Source organism: Artibeus jamaicensis, unplaced genomic scaffold, assembly GCF_021234435.1.
Source record: "Artibeus jamaicensis isolate MK-2021 breed Jamaican fruit bat unplaced genomic scaffold, CSHL_Jam_final contig_64, whole genome shotgun sequence".
Taxonomy (NCBI): Eukaryota; Metazoa; Chordata; class Mammalia; order Chiroptera; family Phyllostomidae; genus Artibeus; species Artibeus jamaicensis.
The window spans coordinates 1,728,531-1,752,904 of NW_026521911.1; the positions used below are offsets into that span (position 1 = coordinate 1,728,531).

The 24,374-nt window shown below is 40.1% G+C and overlaps 1 protein-coding gene across 2 annotated transcripts in view; it reads right to left on the reverse strand.

Annotated features, from left to right (window-relative positions):
• Window positions 1-24,374, reverse strand: part of FCHSD2 (FCH and double SH3 domains 2) — a 221,250-nt gene that overhangs the window by 37,728 nt on the left and 159,148 nt on the right. For both annotated transcript variants that reach the window (XM_037135754.2, XM_037135753.2), the window contains exons 9-11: window positions 17,282-17,404; window positions 4,292-4,387; window positions 160-276 (exon numbers count right to left, since the gene is read on the reverse strand). In XM_037135754.2, the coding sequence (XP_036991649.2) occupies window positions 160-276; window positions 4,292-4,387; window positions 17,282-17,404 (336 nt within the window). The remainder of the gene's footprint in view (window positions 1-159; window positions 277-4,291; window positions 4,388-17,281; window positions 17,405-24,374) is intronic.

Genomic DNA, 24,374 nt, shown 5'->3' on the forward strand with positions numbered 1-24,374 from the left:
AAGCAAAGCAGACAGTGCGAGCAGACTGCTGAGTGCTGAGGAGTTACAGAAGAAACATGTGGGGGCTATTCTTCAGAACATCAATAAAACTCAACTCTTTAAGGTGGTCAGACACTTGGCTTGGGCTAAACGCAGCCTGCGGCCCTCAGTCACACTCACCCGCTGCTGGTGAACGATGGTCTTGTGCTCACGTGCCACGCGTGTGGCCCATTTCCGAGCCTCCTTGTTTAGACTGTGCTCCTCTGTGGTCCCCGTTTCTGACTCTAATTGTCGGCTCTACGACACAAGAGAGAACAGAGAAAAGCACTGTTATCCTCACTGAAATCAGGGCCACGTGGTAGGTGGATCAGAGGGCCTTCCTTAATTAGCACTGAAGACATGAGACATGTGTCACTGTTTCGCAACATTAACCGGCGACAACCACAGGTTTTTTTGTCTTCTACTGCTCAGCACTAAAGCTGCATCTCTAACATGGTGGGCTGATCCGTTTGGGGTGTGAAGAAAGCTAGCTATGCGGAGAAGAAAAACTCATGCCAGCCTACCATGGCACTAAAACAGTTGCATAGATAAAAATGGAAACAACTCAATAGTTTCAATGGGATTAAAGAAAGAATCACTGGATAGAGTGAAAAGAAACAGTAATAGCAACACAGACTCTCTGCTCCGCAAGATAATGGGTTTAATTATCTTAATTAATGGGTTTAGTTTCAGGTCCATCACCAACTTACCACCAAACCTCAAACTAGCTTTTACCTTTCCTCTGGGCTTTCACGTCACATGAAAGATGGCGGTGCTAGATCAAATGACCACTAAGTGTTTCTTCTAACCCTAACATGCTCTGATTATGTTTCACAAAGAACAAACTGCAGCTCTGGCCGGTGTGGCTCAGAGGGCTGAGTGTCACCCTGTGCACCAGAAGGGCGCAGGGCCCAGACAGGGCACACGCTGGGGCTGTGGCTGTGGGTGTGTGAGAGGCAGCCAACTGATGTTTCTCTTGCACAACATCTCTCCCTCTCCTTCTCCCTCCTTTACCCTCTCTCTAAGAAGAAAGAAAATCTTAACAAAAACAAACAACAAACTGCAAAATCTAAATGAACAGTAGTGACAGTAGTAACCCCTACTGTTCAAGGCACTGTGGAAAGTGTTTCCATACTGGGTGGGGCAAGAGTCCATTTACAGTTGTGAGTGCATGGAATGGTTTACTCTTGTATTATTTATTAATTATCATATTATTTTCCATATGAACAACTGTAAACCCAGTTTGCCACTCTGTACTTTTACCAACCTTATGAGATGGGCCATAAGCCGCAGCTAGAGAGATTAAGTAGAATTTCCACCATCTATCAGATATCAACCGAGATTGCATGTATCTGACTCCAGACTCAGAACTCCGAACCACTAAAACTATTTTAACTTTCTCTAAACTCTTAAGAACTCATAATAAAACTTTATCAAAATAATTAGAAAAGAAAAAATTCCTTAATTATGAATTATCCAAAGAGAATTTTAATATAAAAAGAAGCAAAATTTTAGAGTGGGGAGATCTCAGAACACTGGCTTTTGCAAGGTCCCATGCTCAAAATCAGCAGGGTAAGTAGAAGTTGATAAATTCACTCAAAAATTTAATATTTTTGTTGGGATTGTAGGCAAAGTCGAAAAACTTTATTTTATGCAGACATTTCAGCTAGTGTCTATATAATCTAAAGCCAGATTGTATAGTGATAAATGAATTGAAACGGCAAAAGAATGAAAATCCAAATCTAATCAACTTTATAATTATATTTAATATCTATATCATTTTGGGGCTACTAGGAATCTGGAGACTGATTTTGTTTTTATATTTAGCTTTGTAAAAGGACCTAGCATTTAAATTTCTATCTGTTCTCAGAAGTCAGGGTTTAAAACGTCCAACCCTGGATGCAAAGACAATGTACATCAGCTGGAGGACTCCGATGTCCACAGGTAGGAAGGTGTATTCTGAAAAGCCCATGCACAGGTGGAGTCAGGTAGACCGAGATCCTCTCTACGCCATTTTCTAGCTTCATGATCTTCGGCAGGTTGACTAATCTGCGTCCTAGTTACACCTGAAAATTGGTGGAAATGCCACCTACCTCACGGGGGTGAGAAATACAACAGAAATAACAACAGAGGAGAGTGGTCATCGGTCCTTCCTGTGTGCCCTGCATTCGCTGGGCAATGAGCGCGGTGCGTTAATGAGCACGCCGGTGCTCCGCGCTCCGTGACCGGCCCAGCGCCGCCAGCCCCACGAGGAGCCCAGAGGGCAGAAACGATGGCCCACGCCCACGTGGAAGAACAGTGCTAGTCTGAACGGAGTAAAAATGATGATTTGGGATTTTAATCCTTGTGGGCAGTAAAAATACTTCATTTACAACAAAACAAAATACAAAACATTTTGCAGTTAAAAACATTTAAAAATGATTATTCTAAAGACTTTTCCAATGGTTGACAATAGTTTTTATGAAACAATGGGCATTTATTTTTTTCCATTATGAAAAAAAAATTACTTGCTCCCCAAGTGCTCACTACTTCTTTTGAGAAAACAGTAGCAGGCAGAGAGTAAAACTGCCATCGGCTCAGAAAGGTGCCTCAATTCACGGTGCAGCTCTGGACAAGTCTCTTTTCCTAGGTTTCGGTCTCCCCTTTAATAAAGGCAAGATGAGCTCTGAAAGGTTCTCTTCAGCACTCCTCTGAGGAAAATTAGGGTGCTTCAGACAAGACGAAAAATGAGCAGCTCAATCTTTTCACTATACACAGGAAAGGAAATCCCTGCCTTACAAGGGGAAGTGGAAAGCCCCATCTCATGCTTCAGGGGTCCCTTATACAAATACATGCACACATTTCATCCCAACAGCAGGTCCCACCCCTCATTAACATGCAACAGACACACCCCATGGCACCCGCCCTTGACCCACACCCCCATATACCTCAGCTATGGTCATTCTCAGAGCACTGACAGGGGAGAGCTCAATATCCACCAGCTGGGCAGCTTTTAAACTCTGCCCAGCAAAGATCGCACAAGGACAGAAAACAGCACAGTTAGCATTTCAAGGCAAAGAGGGACACAGCTAAGAACATTTAGCACGATGTCTAGAAACAGAAAGGGATTTAAGGTTGCAGCCAGGACAAGCGAGATGAGCATCACCGTTACTTTGGTTTTTCTGAGGAAAATGAGCAAAGATAAAATAATCTCAAATCGGTCACAATTTTCAGTTAAGCCTGGCAAACGTGTGTACACTCTGTATCTTCCAATGCTTTGCTTTATTCCTCCCAGGCTTCAAAGAAGTCAACTTATAGAACGAGGACACTGAATCATTAAGCAAAAGCTGACTGCTTAAGGCACTCAACCAACAAACAAAAGCCACTGGTATAAATGGCAAGGGCTATAATCTACAGGAAAAGGCTTTCTTCCCTACATTTCCTTATAGGGCTACAACCAGGGCTACTTAAACTTGGGTAAGAAAGGTAATGAAGCTGTCTCTAGCAAGGTTTCTGCTGAACTGGTACCACCAACCTCTGACCTCATACACGCCCGGGTACGAGCCCCGGCTCTCCATCAGAACTCGCCCCAGAACTGACCGCCACCTTGGCCGGCCTTCGCGGGACCGAGAGCTGGAGGCGCGGGCGCAGAGACAGAGCCGGACATGGGCTGTCTCACCTTGCAGAAGTTGATTCCTCTTTTTAGATGATCAAATTAGCTTTTTGTTTTTCTTAATTTCAAGAACTGGCATTTTTTTCAGAGAGTAAACTCAAGAATAAAAATAGGTGACTAGTGTTAGCTTTTAAAAAATTGCCAGTGTGGCGTCTGTGTTAATACTTTAACATTCTGAGAAATCTGAAAGATATTATAAAAGGCCTATAATTTTGTATAAAGCCAATAAAATATTTGCATGCACATATTCATTATTCTATTTATTAATTCTATTCTGGTTAAAATTTCACCACTGGTTTCTTTTAAAGGGCATGTATGTGACGAATTTCGTGGATAGAAAGTATAATTTATATTTGAATTGGAAAAAGCCTTTACTGAATATTTTTTTCTTCTTCCCTAACTTCAGCTTTCAGTAGTAACTTGTCTTACAATTTAACCCAATTTAGTAGGAAGTTGTTAGCATGGTAGCTGTATTTTACAAAGAATATCACAGTTTCTCTGTATCCTTGTAGTTTGTTATAACATTAGTGAGACATGCTCAGCTTCTTCTACTTCAAGAATAATTGTCTGAGCACGAACAGAGCTTACAAACGAGTGAAATGAAATCTGGAATCCCCTTACAGTATCGCTGTCACAAGGCTGGAACTGGAAGGGCTGGGGTCTGTGGAACACAGCATTCTCTTGTAGAAACAGCTGAAGATTATAGTCCCGTACCACCTACAGAGGAAACAGAGTATCTTTAAGGCTTTAATAAGGTTAAAATGACCCGTAGTTACATTTTAATGTTTAAGATTTATTCTGCTCTTTTCCCAAAATGAGAAATCACCCAACACTACATGGTCAAAAAGAAATGATAATTACACATTTTTTTTTTTGTCATTTTAGGTAACAGTGTGTTACTTGTGTGTCCTATTTTCTCAGGAATCTAAATTTGGAAAGTACTAGTTTAGAAACTAACCCGCATACTGACACTAGACAATATACAATATTTTAAGAGAGCGACAAGATAGCTGCATCTGAAAAGCTATTCTTTCTGATGCGTGTGTGTGTTTGTGCGCACGCACCCAAATCTGGAAGGACATTAGTTTCCTGGGTCTCTCCCAGTTCTAAAGTTTTGAAGGCCCCCTTTTTCCGGTTTTGTTTTGGATTGGTTTCAGGTGAACAGCTCAGTGATTAGATGATCCCACTTCACGCAGTGCTCCCCTCGATATCTCCCGCACGCCTGCTGGCCCTGTAGTTATCGCAGCATTGCTGACTATATTCCCTGTGCTTTACTTCCTTCCCTGTGACTATTTTGTAACTAACAGTTTGTGCTCCTTTCTCCTTTCACCGCTTGCACCACATCCTAAGCCTCTAACAGTTGGTTTGATGGAGGTTGCGACCCCCTGGGAAACTGCCAGATAACCTCACCCATAGCACAAAAGAGTATTTTTACAGTACTTCTTTGATACCTTTTCTAGGAGGTGACATTCTAATTACCTTTTGAAAGCATACCAAGAAGACAAAGTAGAAGGGAATTTATGTAGAAGGGGAATTCAGATATACAGAGAAGTAGCAAAACTGCAAAGAAAGACAGCCATCTGAAAACAATTCATTGATCATATGCCCTGGGAAAGAACAGAAATCAGCAACATTTGATTGTGCAGAAACCCATTTTATTACACTGCTTACTCTTTGCTGATCTTTCATTCGTGGCATTTCACAGCTCATTAGTACCTCTGCCAGAGGATGGGCAGAGGAAGAAACAGTTTAAAGCGGCTCTGTAGCGATACCTTAGCAGACCTGGGAAAAGGGTTACTGAGAAGACAGAGAAAGCAGGGGGTGTATTTTGCATTTTATTTACCAGTACAGTCCCAGTTTCTCTATTGCTCTCCTGGCCCTCATTCAATAAACATTGATTGAGAGAGCTTAACTAGGCCCAATGTTAATGTGGGGGTGAGGAGGAATATATAAATGAATAAAGATAAATCATCAAGGTTAGTATACTCAAGAAATATACAGGGTCTGGCACAAAGAATGTCTCTATCATTACAAAATCATCATGTAATTTTGTGACATAACAATATTGCACTCAAGCGCACCATACTGACACTTTAGGCAAAATGTTCAAAATAAAATTATAAATTATTACACACATATTATGACCCTACCAGCCCCACTCAAGCAGGTGTTACTGCTGCTGGACCCTGTATAATCTGGAAACCAGGAGAACCACACAGGCCATAAAATTACAACACACTAAGGAAGTATGCAGAGGGTACTAGGAGAGCACAAAAGGTGATATTTAATCCAAACTGTGGAGGTGGGGTGGGTGAGGAGTGATTGGGAGAATTCGCCCAGGGAAGGCTGGCTGAATCAACATCTTCTCAGAGGGAAATGTGCTTTGTTCTTTTCCAAGGGTCCAGTTTAAGCGAGAGTAGCTGTAAGAGCTCTTGACAAAGTCTTGGGAGCCTCCCCAATCACCATAAGGAAAAAGCTAAGAGAAGCGCCCCTCTAGTTGCCAAACCTATCCTCCCAGGTACTATATATCTTTTGGGTGCAGGGGGAATTTCCAACCTCTCAAAAACTTTAATTTTTTCTTACAAAAAATTTCAAACACATATAAAAATACAGACAAGAGTATAATGTATCCCCACATACCCATTTACCAACTTCCAAAAACATCCCCTTGTGGCCAATATTGCTTCATCTATAAACCCACCTACTTCCTCCACTTCCAATTTTAAAAAGCTGCAGGCTCTGGCCAGGTAGTGCATTTGGTTAGAGCATCATCCCCCCTATGCCAAGGTTGCAGATTCCATCCCCAGTGAGGGCACATACAAGAATCAACCATTGGTTCCTGGGGACTTCCAGTCACGATAGTGGCATAGGGAGACATAGCTCACCTCCTCACAGAACCACATCAAGGTTACAACTAAAATATAGAACAACCATCACTCAGAACCATCAGAAATTGAGTTGAATGGAAGTCCGACGACTATGGAATTAAAGAAACCACATCCATCCAGACTGGTGGGAGGGGTGGACACAGAATGGGCTATTCCCACATACGTGTGTGGGATAAAAAATCGGGAGGGATATCTCAGGAGAGAAGACTCCCAGTCCCCAGACCAGGGTTCCAGTGCCAGGAAGGTAAGTCCCCATAACTTCTGGCTGAAAAACCAGTGGGAATTGAGTTGGTGGAAGAAACTGCTAGAGTCTGAAGCTGTTCCCCTTAAAAAACTCACATGTAGACTTACACAGACTCACTCCCTCTGAGCTCCAGCACCAGGGTAGCAGCTTGAAAGGCAGCAGTGGCACACAGGAGGAAATGAAGTGACTGGGATCCAGGTAAGAGCTGGGGGACAGCTTTCTCCCACACAGAAATGCGGACTGAGACTACTGTCCCTTTTCTGGGCCCTCCCCCCAGAAAGCCACAGAGCTAGCAGGTGGGTACCATATCTGAGACTTCATCAATCTAACACTGTTTGTCCTGCCCTGGAGATCCCCTGAGGCTCCAGCTCACCCAAGCTGTAAATCCTGACTTTTCCACCTGAGTGGTTGGTCTTGGCTCATGCTTTACAACTTCCTAAATCCTCTCAAATAAGGAACAGCTAACCCTCTAGCCCCCATACCTCTTGCTAAGTGGCCCCTGGCCTGGCATAGCAGCAGCCAGCCTAGATTCACAACTTGGTTTTTCCCGAGAATCTCCAAGCCCAGCACAATAGCAGCAGTCATCTCAAATGCTTTATAGCTCATGCAGGGTGGCCCCTGGCTGATCACAGGTGGGGGCTGACCTTTGCCTGCACTACAAATAGGTAGTCACAGAATAGCCATGGGATGTAAAGTACAGCACAGGAAATGGAGTAGCCGAAGAAGTTATAGGCATGACCCCCGGACATGAACAACGGTGTGGGGATTGCCTGAGGCAGTCAAGTGGAGGGTGGAGGGGGGCAAAGGGGAAAACTGAGACAACCGTAATAGCATAATCAATAAAATGTAATTAAAAAATAAAATGTGCAGGTTTCAAAAATATAATTAAAAAAATAAAAAATAAAATACTCAGGTTTCCTTCTCTTTCTCCTCATTCGATCCTTGCATTTTAGTTGTTGAACTGGGTTTTTGTCTATAGAGCTTCCCACATATGAATCTTATTGCATGCATCCTTGTAGTGTTCTATTTCCTATATTTCCTATATATTGATGCTTGATTACATCCAGGTGTTTTGCTTGTTTCTGGGTTTTGACAAGGTGGCGGTCACTTCTATGAGAAAGCTTGCCTCTGACTTGCCTCTTTTGATGTTATTAACAGCTGCAGTGGTCTGAATGGGGGCCCCTGAAAAGATACATCCCTGCAACCTGTGAACGTTACCTCGTCTGGAAAAAGGCCCTTTGCAGATCTATCTAAGTTAAGGATAGCTAAAGATTTTAAGATAACAAGATCATTCTTAATTCCCTGGATGGGCCTAAATCTACTGAGTGTCCTTATAAAAGACATACCAAGGAAAACACGGATGGAGGATTCAGTGTAACCTTGGGGGCAGAGACTGGAGGCAGAGACTGGAGCCGGGCAGCCACAAGCCAAAGAATGTCTGGAGGCACCAGAAGCTGAAAGAGGCAAGAAACCGATCCTCCCCTAAAGCCTTTGGAGGAAGTGCAGCCCTGCTGGCCCTTTGGTTTCTGAATTTTGGCCTCCAGAGCTTGGAGGGAGTAAATTTCTGTTGTTTTAAGCCATCCAGCTCATGGAAATTGGTACAGCAGCCCTAAAAAACGAATAGAACAGGCCTTGGATGATAAACGCCTAAATCCACTATGGGTTGCAAAAACTAGAGGTTTTCAAATTTTTTCTATCATCTTATCATTTCTTTTTCACTTATTAGCTAAAATGCTTCTTCCATAAGAGAAACTATCCAAGTAAATTACTTAGTTACCATAAGGTATGATAAATGATAAATGCTTAATTCTTTTTCGTAAAGTATATTTTATTGATTATGCTATTACAGTTGTTCCATTTTTTCTCCCCTTTATCCCCCTTTTCCACCCTGCACCCTCCCTTCCTCCAGCCTTCCCATCCCTTAGTTCATGTCCATGGGTCATACATCTAAGTTCTCTGGCTTCTCTGTTTTCTATACTATTCTTAACCTCCCCCTGTCTATTTTGTATCTACCAATCATGCTTCTTATCACCAGTACCTTTCTCCCTATTCTTCCCCTCCATGTGATCTCCATTTCTGTGATTCTGTTCCTGTTCTAGATGTTTTCTTAGTTGGCTTTTGTTTTTTTTAGGTTCAGTTGTCGATAGTTGTGTTTGTTGTCATTTTACTGTTCATAGTTTTGACCTTTTTAAAAAAATACTTTATTTATTTACTTTTAGAGAGAGGGGAAAAGGCGAAAGGAGGGAGAGAGGAAAAGAAACATCGGTGTGTGGTTGCCTCTCTTATGCCCCCAACTGGGGACCAGGCATGCAACCCAGGCATTGCCCTAACTGAGAACCGAACAGGTGACCCTTTGGTTTGCAGGCCACCACTCAATCCACACCAGCCAGAGCTATTTAGGTTTTCTTTAAATGATATCAGCAATATTTTGTAGTTTTCAGTGTCTTTCACACTCTTGGTTAAGTTTATTTCTGGGTACTTTATTTTCTAGATGTTACTGTAGTTGGAATCGTTTTCTTAATTTCCTTTTGGTTCACACATTAATGAAGAACAAAAACACAACTGATTTGCGTGTTTTGATCTTATACTGGTAACTTTTGCTGATTTCATTTATTAACCCTAGTATCATTTCTTGTGGATTCTACAGGATTTTCTATATGAATGTCATCTATGAACAAATAATTTTACTTCTTCCTCTTCAATGTCGATGTCTTCTACTTCTTTTTCTTGCCTAACTGCTGTAAGACTCCGGTACCATGGTGAATAGCAACAGTAACTTTGTTCCTCATGTTAGCGGGGGAAACTTGCTGTTTTTCACCAGTGAGTGTGATATTAGCTGTAGGTTTTTCATAAATACCCTTTATCATGTTAAGGAAGTTCCCTTCTGTTCCTAATGTGCTGAGTGCTTTCGTGGTAAGAGTGCTGCATTTTATCCGATGCTTTTCCTGTGGCTTTTGAGATAATCGTGTAGTTTTTTTCCCCTCTTCTTTTTACTAGGTTTCCTTTTTTTTTTTTGGTTAGTCTTCAAGGTATTAAGAATAGCAATACTAGACAATTTAATTTTCAAAGGAATATAGCAAACACCGTTATTCTCTGAATTGTTAAAAGAGCTACATTATTAATTGGTTTCCTTAAGCAGACAGAAAGTAAGCGCACATAAACAAACTAGAAAGACCAGCACAACTATCTTTAGAATGACTATTGTAGAGAAAATATCTATGACAACATCTGCTTCAGTCACATATACAAAGCACTTCATAAATTATTAAGGAGAAAAGCAAGCTTCATAAATAATTAAAATTGAACAAAAGCTCCTAGGGATAGCTGTTTTCCTTTAGGGGATGAAAGATGTAGAGAACATCATAACATTTATGGTGCAACACTATGAATCACCCTGGAATGTCTTTTAGCATATGCAGAATCACAATTTAAATATGTGAGAAAAAATGGATTTTTATCCCCAAAAGACAAGAATGATATAGAGTAAAAACCTATAGAGTTTCAAAATTCTTTTTGGATTACCGAATCGCTGGGTGGCTTTCGGCAGCGAAAGAAGAGCAGCATCAGCAGGCCTTTGTGGCAGGAAAGCACAGGGAATAAAACTGTAGAAAGCGTGAGCTCTTCTGGTGCTTGGAACAGAGGGGCACATCTCTGAGCTACATCGTTCTTATTAAATTTTTATTACTACCATGTTCAATCAGGACATAAGAGCATCTCATTTATTCCTCGTCCCTGGAGAGCAAGACACTCATATGAGTGAATGCAGAGGAAAATGAAAGCTTATCTCTTTATGTGCCCAACTCAGTTTATACATTTTTAATTCACTTTCTATGAAAATAATATAAACTAAAGACAGAAGCGGAGACAGTAGGTGAGCATGGGAAATACTACGTGTGAGTGACCTCGGGAAGGCACATAAACTCCCTGAGCCTGTTTTCCTCTCTCTAAAACAGGCCTGATAATGCCACCTTCAGAGGATGTCTAAAAACTCCTGTAAAGTTGTTAAATGTTCTATAAAATATTAGATGCTTTTTAATGCTATACATTTACCTGTTTCATGAACTAAAAGTAGTGTATTCAACCTAACTCATTCTTAGAAAATGATTTAAATAATTTTGTTCAGAGGAAAATGTCTGATTAAATTAGGATCACTGTAATAGAATAAAAATAATTTCTAATAAAATTAGAAATGAAAAATGCTACCCCACTACATACTCCCATTGAGTGGAAACTGGAAGAGCTCACTTCTAAATAATTAACAGATACAGAGGGGAAAGAAGACAAACAGAGCTGGGGGACTGGATGGAAAAGGCGGAGGGACTGAGAAGTACAGACGGCACCGGGAGGTAAAGCACAGCACAGAGAATATAGTCACTACACTGTAATAACTGTGTATTGTATGTTATTCATTCAATAACACACTTTGTGAAGTATGACTGTCTAACACCAATGCTGTGTGCCTGAAACTAACACAAAATAACACTGAATGTAAAGTGTAATTAAATAACAATAAAAAAGACAAAACAAAAAGGTCCTACATATCACAGAATGTGGTTAAAGGTGAAAGAGGAATTTTTTAGCTTTAAGTGGATTGATTTGAAACCAAGGCTGAAAATATAGGACCTAATAGAAAAATAATCCTAAAAAAAAGTGAGACCATCCATAAACGCTAATAAAGTGGAAATACATAATAAATATAGAGGCAGAAATTAAGGAAACAGAAAATAACACTGAGAAGTAGAACAAAAGCTGGCTCTTGAACAAGATGAATAAAATAGACTGTTGAAGATGGAGGAGTACGTACACGCACGCTGCATCCTCGCACAACTATAGAAAAAATTACATCTGGACTATAAATCAAGTATCACCCAGAACCATCAGAAAATTGAGCTGTATGAAGTCTGACATCCAAGGAATTAAAGAACCACATTCATCCAAATGGACAGGAGAGGCAGAGATGCAGAGAGAGGTGAAGAGGCACAAAGCCGTGGCAGTGGCAGGGAGATGTGGTGGAATGGGCAGTCCCACATTTACATGTAGTGGATAAAAACTTGACAGAAATAACTTGGGAGTGAGGGATCCCAGCCCCACACCAGACTAGCCCAGGGTTCCAGTGCCAGGAGGATAAATCCCCATAACATCTGGCTGCAAAAATCAGTGGGGGTCTGGGTGGCAGAAGAAACTACTAGATTATCAGGAGACTCATCTTAAAGGGCCAGCACAGGTTTAGGACACTTGCAGACACACCTCCTCTGGGATTCAGCACCAGGGCAACAGCTAGAATGGGCACAAGTGGCATCTGGGAGAAAGTGAGGAAACTGGAAACAGGATGAGTACTGGGAGACAGCTTGCTTCTCACAGGCAAACCTCTAGAAGGAGGCAGTTGCACTGTTACCTCTCAGAGCCCTACTCCCCCCCCGCCACAGAGTCACAAAGCGGTGAAACAGGTTGCCCCACTCTGGTGGTCACCTAAGGCTCTGTCCCATGCAATTTATAGGTCCACTCTTCTACAACAGACCACACTACTAAGACAGAGAGTCAAAGCAGCTACCTAATACCTAGAAACAAACACAGGGAGGCTGCCAAACTGAGGAGACAAAGAAATATGGCCCAAATGAAAGAACAAAATAAAACTCTAGAAAAAGAGTTAAATGAAACAGAGATAACCAACCTATCAGACGCAGAGTTCAAAACACTGGTTATCAGGATGTTCAAAGAATGCACTAAGTATGGCAACAATATAAAAAAGACCCAGGCAGAAATAAAGGTTATATTAAGTGAAATAGAGAAAAATCTATAGGGAACCCACAGTTGAGGGGATGAATTGAGTATCAAATTAAGAAGCCTCTGGAACACCTCCAAATGTGCCAACATGCGAATGATAGGGATGCCAGAAGAAGAGGAAGAGCAAGAAGTTGAAAACTTATTTGAAAAAATAATGGAAGAAAAATTCCCTAATTTGGCAAAGGAAACAGACATACAAGTAAGTCCAGGATGCACAGAGAGTCCCAAACAAGTTGGACCCAAAAGAAACCACAAGCAAGACATGTCTTCATTACAATGTCAAAGGTTAAAGATAAAGACAGAATCTTAAAAGCAGCAAGAGAAAAGCTGAGAGTTACCTACAAAGGAGTTCCCATAAGACTGTTAGCTGATTTCTCAAAAGAAACTTTGCAGACAAGAAGGGATTGGCAAGAAGTCTTCAAAGTGATGAAAAGCAAAGACCTACAACCTAGATTATTGTACCCAGCAAAGCAGACATTTAGAACAGAAGGGCAGACAAAGTGCTTCCCAGACAAGATAAAGCTAAAGGAGTTTATCATTACCAAGCCATTATTATATGAAATATCAAAGGGACTTATTTAAGAAAAATAAGAAGATCAAACTATGCACATTAAAATAACAACAAATCCACAACTATCAACAACTAACAACTGAATGTAAAAAACTAACCAAGCAAACAAGCAGAACAGCTGGAACAGAATCACAGAAATGGAGATCACTTGGAAGGTTATCAGCTGGGAGGGGGACAGGGGAGAATAGGGGAAAAGTTGCAGGGATTCAGAAGCACAAATTGGTAGGCACAAAACATACAGGGGGATGTTAAGAACAGTATAGGAAATGCGAAGACAAAGAACTTATATATATGACCCATGGACCTAACTAAGGGTGGGGAACTGAGGGAGGAAATGGGGGTACCAGGTGGAGGGGGACAATGGGGGAAAAATTGGGACAACTGTAATTGCATAATCGGTAAGATATATTTTAAAAATACACCATTAACTCTGATCAAAGTAAGAGAAAAAGCAAATATTAAAAATAATAAGTGAGACAATTATAGAAGCAAGCTAGTTTATACACAAATTTATGCCATCAAACTTTATAAATGAAATGGACAATTGTCTAGGAAAGTGTAAGTTACCAAAATGTAGAAAAAAAGAAATAGCAAACTTGAATGGACCAATAAATATAAACAATTTGATCGCTAGTCAAAATCAACTACTCCATAAAAAAGAAATAAAGGACTTATAGCCAAGATGGAGGTGTAGGTGGACACACTGTGCTTTCTTCCACAACCAAAATTAACGACAACAAAAATTTAGAAACAAAAAAAAAGCACCCAGAAATGATAGAATTGAACTGTACGGAAGTCAGACAACCATTTATCCAAACTGGTAAGAGGGATGGAGTTGGCCACCAGTGGAGAGGGGTTGCAGTAGGAAAAGGCAGTGCCTAGCAGACCTGGGTGCATAGGTGGCAGCTAGCAGACTCCGGACATGGGGTGGCAATGGGCAGACCCAGTGAGGCACGCAAGGCAGTTGGCTGACCATGATCACACATTCGTGCACAGATAAACCTGGCAAAAACGGGCAGCAAGACAGACGGCGCAACCCAAGGTCCCAGCACCGAGAAATAAAGCCTAAAAGCATTGACTGAAAACACTTGTGGGGGTTGAGGTGCTGGGAGACTCCCAGCCTCACAGGAGAGTTCAATGGAGGCACCCACAGGGTCCTAGAACGTACATAAGCCCACCCACCTGGGGACCAGCACCAGAAGGGCCCAATTTGCTTGTGGGAAGGAGTGGAAGGGACTGAAATCCTAGAGAGAGAGCAGAGCAAGTGCCATTGTTCCCTCTCTGACCCCGCCCCCACATACAGCGTCACAACTCAGAGACTGGGTTGCCCCACCCAGGTGAACACCTAAGGCCCCACCCCTCACACGTAAGTGGTAGGACCTGACCAAAAAAAAAAGAAAAGAAAAGGAAAAGAAAAAGAAAAAATGGCTCAAACAGAACAACACATCAAAGCCCCAGAGCCAATATTTTTAAGTGACTAAGAGATAGCCAACCTTTCAGATGCACAGTTCAAAACACTGGTGATCAGGATGCTCACAGAACTGATTGATTTTGGTAAAAAATTAGATGAAAAAATGAAGACTACACTAAGTGAAATGAAGGAAAATGCACAGGAAACCAATAGTGATGGAAAGAAAACTCGGACTAAAATCAATTGAGTGGACCAGAAGGAAGAAAGAAAGAAAGAAACAAACAAACAGAAAAGAATGAAGAAACAAGAATTCAAAAACATGAGGAGAGGTTTAGGAACCTCCAGGACATCTTTAAACGTTCCAACATCCCAAATATAGGGGTACCAGAAGGGGAAGAGGAAAAGTAACAAGTGGAAAACTTATTTGAACAAATAATAAAGGAGAACTTCCCCATTCTGGCAAAGGAAATAGACTTCCAGGAAATCCAGGAAGCTCAGAGAGTCCCAAAGAAGTTGGACCCAAGGAGGAACACACCAAGGCACATCCTAATTACATTACCCAAGATTAAAATGAAGGAGAGAATTCTAGAAGGAGCAAGAGATAAGGGGACAGTCACCTACAAAGGAGTGCCCATCAGACTGTCAGATGATTTCTCAAAAGAGGCCTCACAGGCAAGAAGGGGCTGGAAAGAAGTATTCCAAGTCATGAAATCTAAAGACCTACATCCAAGATTGCTCTATCCAGCAAAGTTTTCATTTAGAATGGAAGGGCAGATAAAGTGCTTCTCAGATAAGGTCAAGTTCAAGGAGTTCATCATCACCACGTCCTTATTATATAAAATGTTAAAGGGACTTATCCAAGAAAAAGAAGAAAAAATACTAACAGTAAAAAGACAGCAAACTCACAGTTATTTACAACCACATCTAAAAGAAAAGCAAACTAAGCAAACAAGTAGAACAGGAACAGAACCATAGAAATGGAGATCACATGGAGGGTTAGCAACAGGGGAGTGGGAGGAGGAGAGAGGGGGGAAAGGCACAGAGAATAAGTAGCATAGATGGTAGGTAGAAAATAGATAGGGGGAGGGCAAGAATAGTATGGGAAATGTAGAAGCTAAAGAACTTATGACACAGGTCCATGAACTAAAGGGGGGAAAGGTGGGTGGGAGGGGGTGTGCAGGGTGGAGGGGAATGAAGGGGGGAAATGGGACAACTGTAATAGCATAATCAATAAAATATATTAAAGGAATAAAGATGTTTTCACAGACTTCCCCCTAATATTCCCTTATGGAAAATTTCAAATATACACAAATTAATATAAAAAGAATTGTGCTAAAATACCCATATACCCTAGATTCTTAAATTAACATTTTTCTACATTAGCTCTCACACAACTATCTACCTATCCATCCATTCTTCTTTCTATACATCGGTCCTTTTATATCTTTTATTGGATCCTGTGGGAGGAAATAAAGGAAAATAAACTGTGCATGACAGGATTTCAGAGCAACAGACTCATGATCTTTTCCATATCAACTTAACATTTTAACTGTTTTTCTCAAAATAAAACTGAAGTTGTGGTACATGGAAAACAGGAATAAATAGAAAAGGAGGAATTAAGGAAGAAGGTTTGGGCCTTCTTTCCTCTTTCTTTCCTCTTTGTGGACATGATCTTGTGAGGTGGATTCCGATTCCTTTCCAAACAATTTCTTTATAGTATCAGCCAGTTCCCGCTCTCCTTGCCAAAAAAGAGAATTGAACTGGCTTTTTAAAGATAGCTGTTATAAAATGAATATATTTTTACAAATGCATGTAATTCAGTTGGGAAATGTTTCCTATGACCTTGATTTATTAGAAAGAAAACATTTACTAATTACAAGAACAATTTATCTTCCAAAAAACAGGTTCTCTACTGTAAGAAATTTAAATCTGTGACATCCTAAAGAAAAGCAATTTCATTGATTTTCTTTGTATATAATATGACATGCCAGCAAAGTTGATGGATTGTAATACTTTTGAATGAAAAGATTACTATCAAAGAATGACAGCATTTAGAGGTAAGGTTAATGTTTATAAAACAGGATATCATAGTATTTATTCCTTTATTTTTTTTGTATTTGTTCCTCTATTGATTATAAATGCTATTTCTCCCTTAGTGTCCCTTTGTTATTCTCTGCACTGACCATGACCTTGTTTCACCATATGAACGAATGCATTCAAAATCTGAGAGGAAGGTAAAGCTCTTTAAACCATTCTTTTAAAAAACAATGGGCATGACGATGGACTGATGTCCCCAGCTAGCCCGCATCATAACTTCACCTTTCGACCTTCATGTCAATTCTTCAAGAACACAATATCCTTTACCTTTGTGAGAAGGCATACTGTTTCCAGGAAATCTGCCCTTTTGCAGGGGTGTTCTTGCAGCCCGTGGGCCGCAAGCAGTCCAGGATGGCTGTGAATGCGGCCTGACACAAAATTGTAAATTTACTTAAAACATTATGAGATCTCTTGGTGATTACGTGCCAGAATGTGTTTAATGTGCAGCCCAGAACAACTCTTCTTCTTCCAGTGTGGCCCAGATGACGCCAAAGAATTAGATACTCCCGTTTTAAAGCATTCTTCTAATGTCATTGGTACTTGCATTAATTCGTATGTCAAACTATTTTAGATTCTATCGTGGTTGCCATCACATGTTGCACTGAAGGTGACTTGCCTTGCTGGCGGTTTCCAGTAGAAACTGGAACGTGTTCTGCACAGCCTGACATGTTTCCAGCTCCGTCCGGCTGAAGGCTATTAAATAATCCTTCAAATGATCATACACATTTCCATCAAGAGCCTGTAAAAAAGGAATACACACAAACAAAAAAATTATGATAAAGCTTTGATACATGTCTACTGTGTACAAGGTAAGTTCAGTTTAAAACTTATCGACAGTAAATTAACAAAAGATACTGATTATCATATACGAGTAAATATAAACAGCAAACAATCACTTGGGAGAATGTTGATGCTCTCTAGTAAGTAGGGACAACAGAAGGTAAAATCCAATATTAGTAAAGCTGTGGGAGAAGGACAAACCTTGGGACACAATGTGCTTGGGTCCTGACCTCTGTTCATCTGCTATTAGCTGTGTCACCTTCTGTTGTCACTTGAGGGGGAACAAGTGTGGGAGTCAAATGAAATAATGGAGGTGAAAGGACCCAGGCACAGTGCCTGGGACAACACAGACTCTCAGTACACATTCATCACGTCCACTTCTCCTTGTCTATTACTGGTAGGATTATAAATTAGCATATTCTCACTATATAGCAGTCAGAGAAAAATACAAGTGAAATAGTAAAAAGAAAAAAAGATATGTGACTAAATTCCTGTTTGGGGGAAGAAAAACCTGTGTAATATGTATGAACAGTTTAAAACTATTATTTGTTTAAGCATAGAAAAATACTTTAAAACTGAAAAAAAAAAGGGAACAGAAAACTACCAAACATGTGAGAAATGATTAAGCTAGGAGACATCTAATGACTAAAATATATATAGCCACCAAATGTAACACATCACATAAACAAAAGCAAAGACAAAAATCACATAATCATATTAATAGATGTGGAAAAAGCATTTGATAAGGTACAGCACCCATTTATGATAAAAACACTCAGCAAAGTGGGAATAGATGGAGCATTCCTCAACATAATAAAGGTCATATATAAGAGACCTACAGCAAACATCACACTCAATGGTCAAAAACTAAAATCTTTTCCACTAAGATCAGGAACAAGACCAGGTTGTCCACTTTCACCCTTTCTATTCGATATAGTATTGGAAGTTTTAGCCACAGCAATCAGACAAGAAAAAGAAATAAAAGGCATCCAAACTGGAAAGGAGGAAACAAAACTGTCACTGTTTGCAGATGACAAGATAGTGTACATGGAAAATTCTATAGATTCCACCCAAAAACTGCTCAACCTAATACATGAATTTGGCAAAAAAGTGGGATACAAAGTCAATATCCAGAAATCAAAGGCATTTTTGTATACCAAACAATGAAACAGCAGAAGCAGAAATCAAGAAAAAAAATCCCATTTGATATAGCAAAAAGAAAAATAAAATACCTAGGAATAAACCTAACCAAAGAGGTAAATGGCCTGTATTCAGAAAACTACACAACAGTGAAGAAAGAAATCAAGGAAGACACAAACAAATGGAAACATATACCGTGTTCATGGATCAGAAGAATTAATATCAACATGTCCATACTACCCAAAGCGATTTACAGATTCAACACAATACCTATTAAAGTACCAATGGCATATTTCATAGACATAGAACAAACACTTCAAAAATTTATATGGAACTATAACAACCCTGAATAGCTGCTGCAATTTGAGAAGAAGAGCAAAGTAGGATGGATCACAATACCTGATACCAAACTGTATTACAAGGTCACTGTAATCAAAACAGCCTGATACTGACATAAAAATATACCTATAAAAATAGGCACATGGACCAATGGAACAGAACAGAGAGCCCAGAAATAAACCCAAGTCTCTACGGGCAATTAATATTTGACAAAGCGGGCACTAACTTAAAGTGAAGTAAAAATAGCCTCTTCAACAAATGGTGTTGGGAGAACTGACAGCTACATGCAGAAAAATGAAACTCGATCACCAGCTTACACCATACACAAAAATAAATTCAAGGTGGATAAAAGATTTAAATATAAGCCATGACACCATTAAAGTCCTAGAGGAGAACATAGGCAGGAAAATCTTAGATATTCCACACAGCAATATTTTCACTGATTTGTCCCCTAGAGCAAGGGACATAAAGGAAAGAATAAACAAATGAGATCTCATCAAAATAAAAAGCTTCTGCATGGCTAAATGAAACAGTATTAAAATAAAAAGAGAACCAACCATATAGGAAAACATATTTGCCAGTGATACCTCAGAGCCCTAAGGGTTTAATCTCCAAAATATATAAAGAAGTTACAAGACTCCACTCTAAGAAGACAAGCAACCCAATTAAAAAAATGGGCAAAGGACTTGAACAGACACTTCTCCAAGGAGGACATACAGAAGATCCAGAGACACATGAAAAGATGCTCAATATCACTAGCTATCAGAGAGATGCAAATTAAAACCACAATGAGATACCACTTCACACTGGTCAGAATGGCCATCATAAACAAAGCAACAAACAACAAGTGTTGGAGAGGTTTTGGAGAAAAGGGAACCCTAGTTCACTGTTAGTGGTACTGCAGACTGGTACAACCACTATGGAAAACAGTATGGAATTTTCTCAGAAAACTAAAAATGGATCTGCCTTTTGACCCAGCAATTCCACTGCTAGAATTATACCCAAAAGAACCTATGCACCCCAATGTTCATAGCAGCACAATTTACAATAGCGAAGTGCTGTAAGCAACCTAGGTGCCCATCAGTAAATGAGTGGATCAAAAAATTATGGTACATATACACAATGGAATTCTATGCAGCAGAAAGAAAGAAGGAGCTCCTAACCTTTGTGACAGCATGGATGGAACCGGAAAGTATGCTAAGCAAAATAAGCCAGGCAATGAAGGACAAATACCATATGATCTCACCATTAACAAGAACCTAAACAACAAAACAAGCAAACGAGCAAAATATAACCCAAGACACTGAAATAGAGAACAGGCTGACTGGCCACAGGGGAGAGGGGAGGAAATTTCAGGGGAAAAGAGGAAGGGTTTATAGGAACAAGTATAAAGGACACATGGACAAAAACTAGGAGGGATGGAAATGGGAGGGAGGTGGGGAGAGCTTGGTGGGTGGGCTGGGATGGGAGTAAAAGACAGAAAACTGTACTTAAATAACAATTAAAATAAAATTAAAAAAATAAAGATAAAAGAAATTAAAAAATAAAATAAAATATATACAGTCACCAAAAAAACCCCCCAAACTGTGGAGCTATATAGATGGAGAGGTATGTGTCAAATAATTTCAGGTTTGAAAAAAAGGAACAAATAGAATACATACACACTAGCAACAATTTTGGGAAAAACATATCAATAAAAAAGGTTCAGGAGTCTTGCCAGTCAACGGAAGTTTTCTCAAACACTGAGGTAAAATTCACATGTTGTAAAAGTCACCACTTAAACTATTTTAAGTAGTTGAATCCAGTGGTTTTTAGGAGCCACAATGTTGTCCAACCATCACTGCCAGCTCATTTCAATAGATTTCATCACCCCCAAAAGAACTCCCATTCTTCCTTCCCCAAGTCTCTAGCAACCACTAATCTACTTTCTATCTCTACAGATTTGCCTGTTCTGGACATTTCATATAAATGGAATCGTACAATATGCGGACTTTTATGGCTGCATCTGTCACTTAGCATGTCTTCAAGGTGCATCAACGTAGTAGTAATTCTTTTTGTGGCTGAGTAATACTCCACTGTATGGATACACCATATTTTATTTACTCATTCATTCGCTGCTGGACATTTGGGTTGTTTCCACTTTTTGGCTATTATGGGTAATGGTGCTGTGAACATTTGTGTACAAGTTTCTGCTTAAACATCTGTTTCCAATTTTCTTGCGTGTATGCCTGGTAGTGAAATTGCTGGGTCCCACAGTAACTCTAACTATTTCAGGAACTGCGAAACTGTCTTCTAGTGTGGCTGTAGCACTTGAGATCCCCACCGCAGTGTACGAAAGTCCCAGATTCTCTACATCCTTATCAATACTTGTTATTTTGTTGGTTAAAATTACGTCATCCTAGCGGCATCCCATGTGCTTTTAATTGCATTTCTCTAATAACGAATGACACTGGACATCTTTTCATGGGCTTATTGGCCACTCGTGTATCATTTTTGGAGAAATGTCCATTCAAATCGTTTACTCGTTTTTTAAAAATTTTATTGTTCTTTTTTGTTTGCTTGTTTTTGTCTTTTTACTATATATGAGAATTTCCCCACATAATGAACTATTCTTTCAAAGACTTTATTTATTTTTTCAGAGAGAAGGGAAGGAAGGGAATGAGAGAGAGAAACATCAATGTGAGAGAGATACATTGACCTGTTGCCTCTTACACACCCCCAAAGGGGGACCTGGCCCCATCGGGACCAGACATGTGCACTGACTAGGAATAGAACCAGTGGCCCTTGGGCTTGCAGGCTGGTGCTCAATCCACTGAACCACACTAGCCAGGGAAGTCCTTTACTAATTTTTAAATTGGGTTGTTTGACTTTTTTTGTTGATGAATTGTAGAAGTCCTTTACATATTTGAATACTATTTATGTATTTGGATACATGTATTTTATCAGATACATGACTTGCTAATATATTCTCCCATTTGGTGACCCATCTTTTCACTTTCTCAATAGTCCTCTAACATGCAAAAGTTTTTTAATTTTGATTTAAATTTTGAAGTCTAAATCAGCTATTTTAATTTTGTTACTGTGTCTTAGTGTCAGATCTAAGAATCCTCAATGGATGTGTTATAGTAAATAAATTCTTTATATATCTTGTGTTTGACTATTCCATTAAACTTTTACTATAAAATAGATTTTTAAAAAATACACAAATTCTGGTCCCTGGTGTGGCAGCTCAGTTTGTTAAGAGCAATGAACCTATCTATCTATACACCAAGGTTGCAGGTTCAAGCTCCAGCCAGGGCACACACAAAAATCAATCAATGAATGCATAAATAAGTGGAACAACAAATTGACATTTTTTTCCCTTTCTCTAAAATCAATCAATAAAAAATGAAAAATTTACAAATTCTGTTCCCAAAGCCCTGAGTAATAAAGTAGGTTCTATACTGCTTACACCACTAGATGGCACCATCAAGCACTTTAAATACAGGCAGTGCAAATTCCTTAAGATTTCTAGTAGTTACGTAACATTCCCACCCTGGAGAGACTCCCAGTGCTAAGTCTGAATGAAAATTCTTGCCTTAGGACATTCTCCCCATAAATTTGCTAAAAAAGAAGCATATAACTTATGTTATGAAGCTTTTTCCTAAGAAATTCTTTTGGGAGATGGTCATAACCTTGTGTTTACAGGAAACTTTTATTTAGAGACAGTAAATGGCAATATAGCCATCACCAGCTCCCACCTCTAGAGCTCCCGATTCAGTGGGGGGGGGGGGGGGCGCCCAACAGTTGGTATTTTCGGACACCTTGCTGCTGGTCCAGAGACCGTAATTTGAAAGCCACTGAACTAGACAGTCGTTTTAGCTGATTAGGTGGAGTGTTTGTGCGGACCTGGGTCCTGGTGACTCTGTCCAAGGAAAGCGGCTGGAGAAAGAGATGTCTACTCTCCTGAGCAGGGAGGCAGATCAGCTGCTGCTTCCAACTGAAAAGCATGCTCTGCCTCAGAATTATGGCGGCAGCATGACACGGTCCGGAAAAGAACCTGAGTTCTGAAATAAGCTGGATGTGGGTTAGGGTCTGAGAACTTTCACCTACTTCATCCCTTTGGTGGCTTTCTTATTTGTAATCAGGTCAAGTGGGAATACCACACACTCTCCAGGACATTGTGAAGGGTAACTAAGGTCATGGAAGTGGTACGACATCAGTCTTCTTTCTCGCCTTCCTTATAAATCTCTACTGGACTGGCCAAATATTGATCACTGTTCAAGCTGGGTAATGAGTACACGGGGGTCATTACACAACTGTGTTTATTACAGTGTACATTGGAAATTTTCCATAAAAAGTACACCTGAGTATCATATTAGGAAAAAAAGGGATGGCACAAAACTTTTATTTCTCCTCTCCACAGGACAAGCTTGTTGAGAAAAGGAGAGAAACATCAATATGAAAGAAAAATATCTATTAGTTGCTTCTCATACATGCTTGACTAGGAACCTCTAATTTGCATCCTGACTGGGGAATGAACTGCAACCCAGGCATGTGTCCTGACTGGGAATCGAACCTGCAACCTTTTGGTTTAAGGGACAATGCTCCAAGTCAGCCACACTGGCCAGCACTCCACCACAAAAATATTTTTTTTTCAATAACTCCTTTACATTTGGAAAAGTCAAAATTCTTTATTTGGTAGCTAAGGCCCTTTAAAATCTAGTCTCAAACTGCCTCTCATTAGCATCATCTCTGGTCATCGTCGAGAGATGCACAAGTACACTCTACAGTACACCGCACAGTACCCTACATCCCAACCACATCGAGCCGCTTTGGACAATGACTCACTTTCACGTTTCCAGTTAAGTTACTTTTGACCTGGAATGTCATTCCTCCCTCTCTCCCCCACTCAAATAGTAATAATGATGGCTAACACAGGCAACTAACATTTACTAATGGCTTAGCACATTCCAAATGCTTTACAAAGCCGACTCAACCAGTTCCTCCACAGTGACTCCACAACTTTCTGTATAATGTGTGGGTAGTACTGCAAGTCGTGGATTGGGTCTTATTCCGGCACAGTGCCCGGCAGATAGCAGATGCTAAGAAATATTCACAGGATAAATGAACACTTTATGCTAGAGTGAATATAGCAATAAATATGCCCTGAATAAGTTACCTCACAAGCAAGCTACACCTCATACACTCCAGTTAAGAGAAAATGTACCATTATGTACCAGCAAAGACTTCCTCTCTTGGCTTCAGCAACCTGCACATATGATGATGTTTCTGGAGTGTAAGAATAAGAGAGCTGGAGGCCTTCTGGTCTACGTGGACCATTGCTAGTGCGCACAGAGTTAATGCAGGAGGCATGAAAATTAAGACACTGCTGGATCAAAGCATAGGAAGTAGATGATTACCCCATGATTGGCTCTAGCCCCCTCCCCAAGTTAAATGCAACTGTTTGA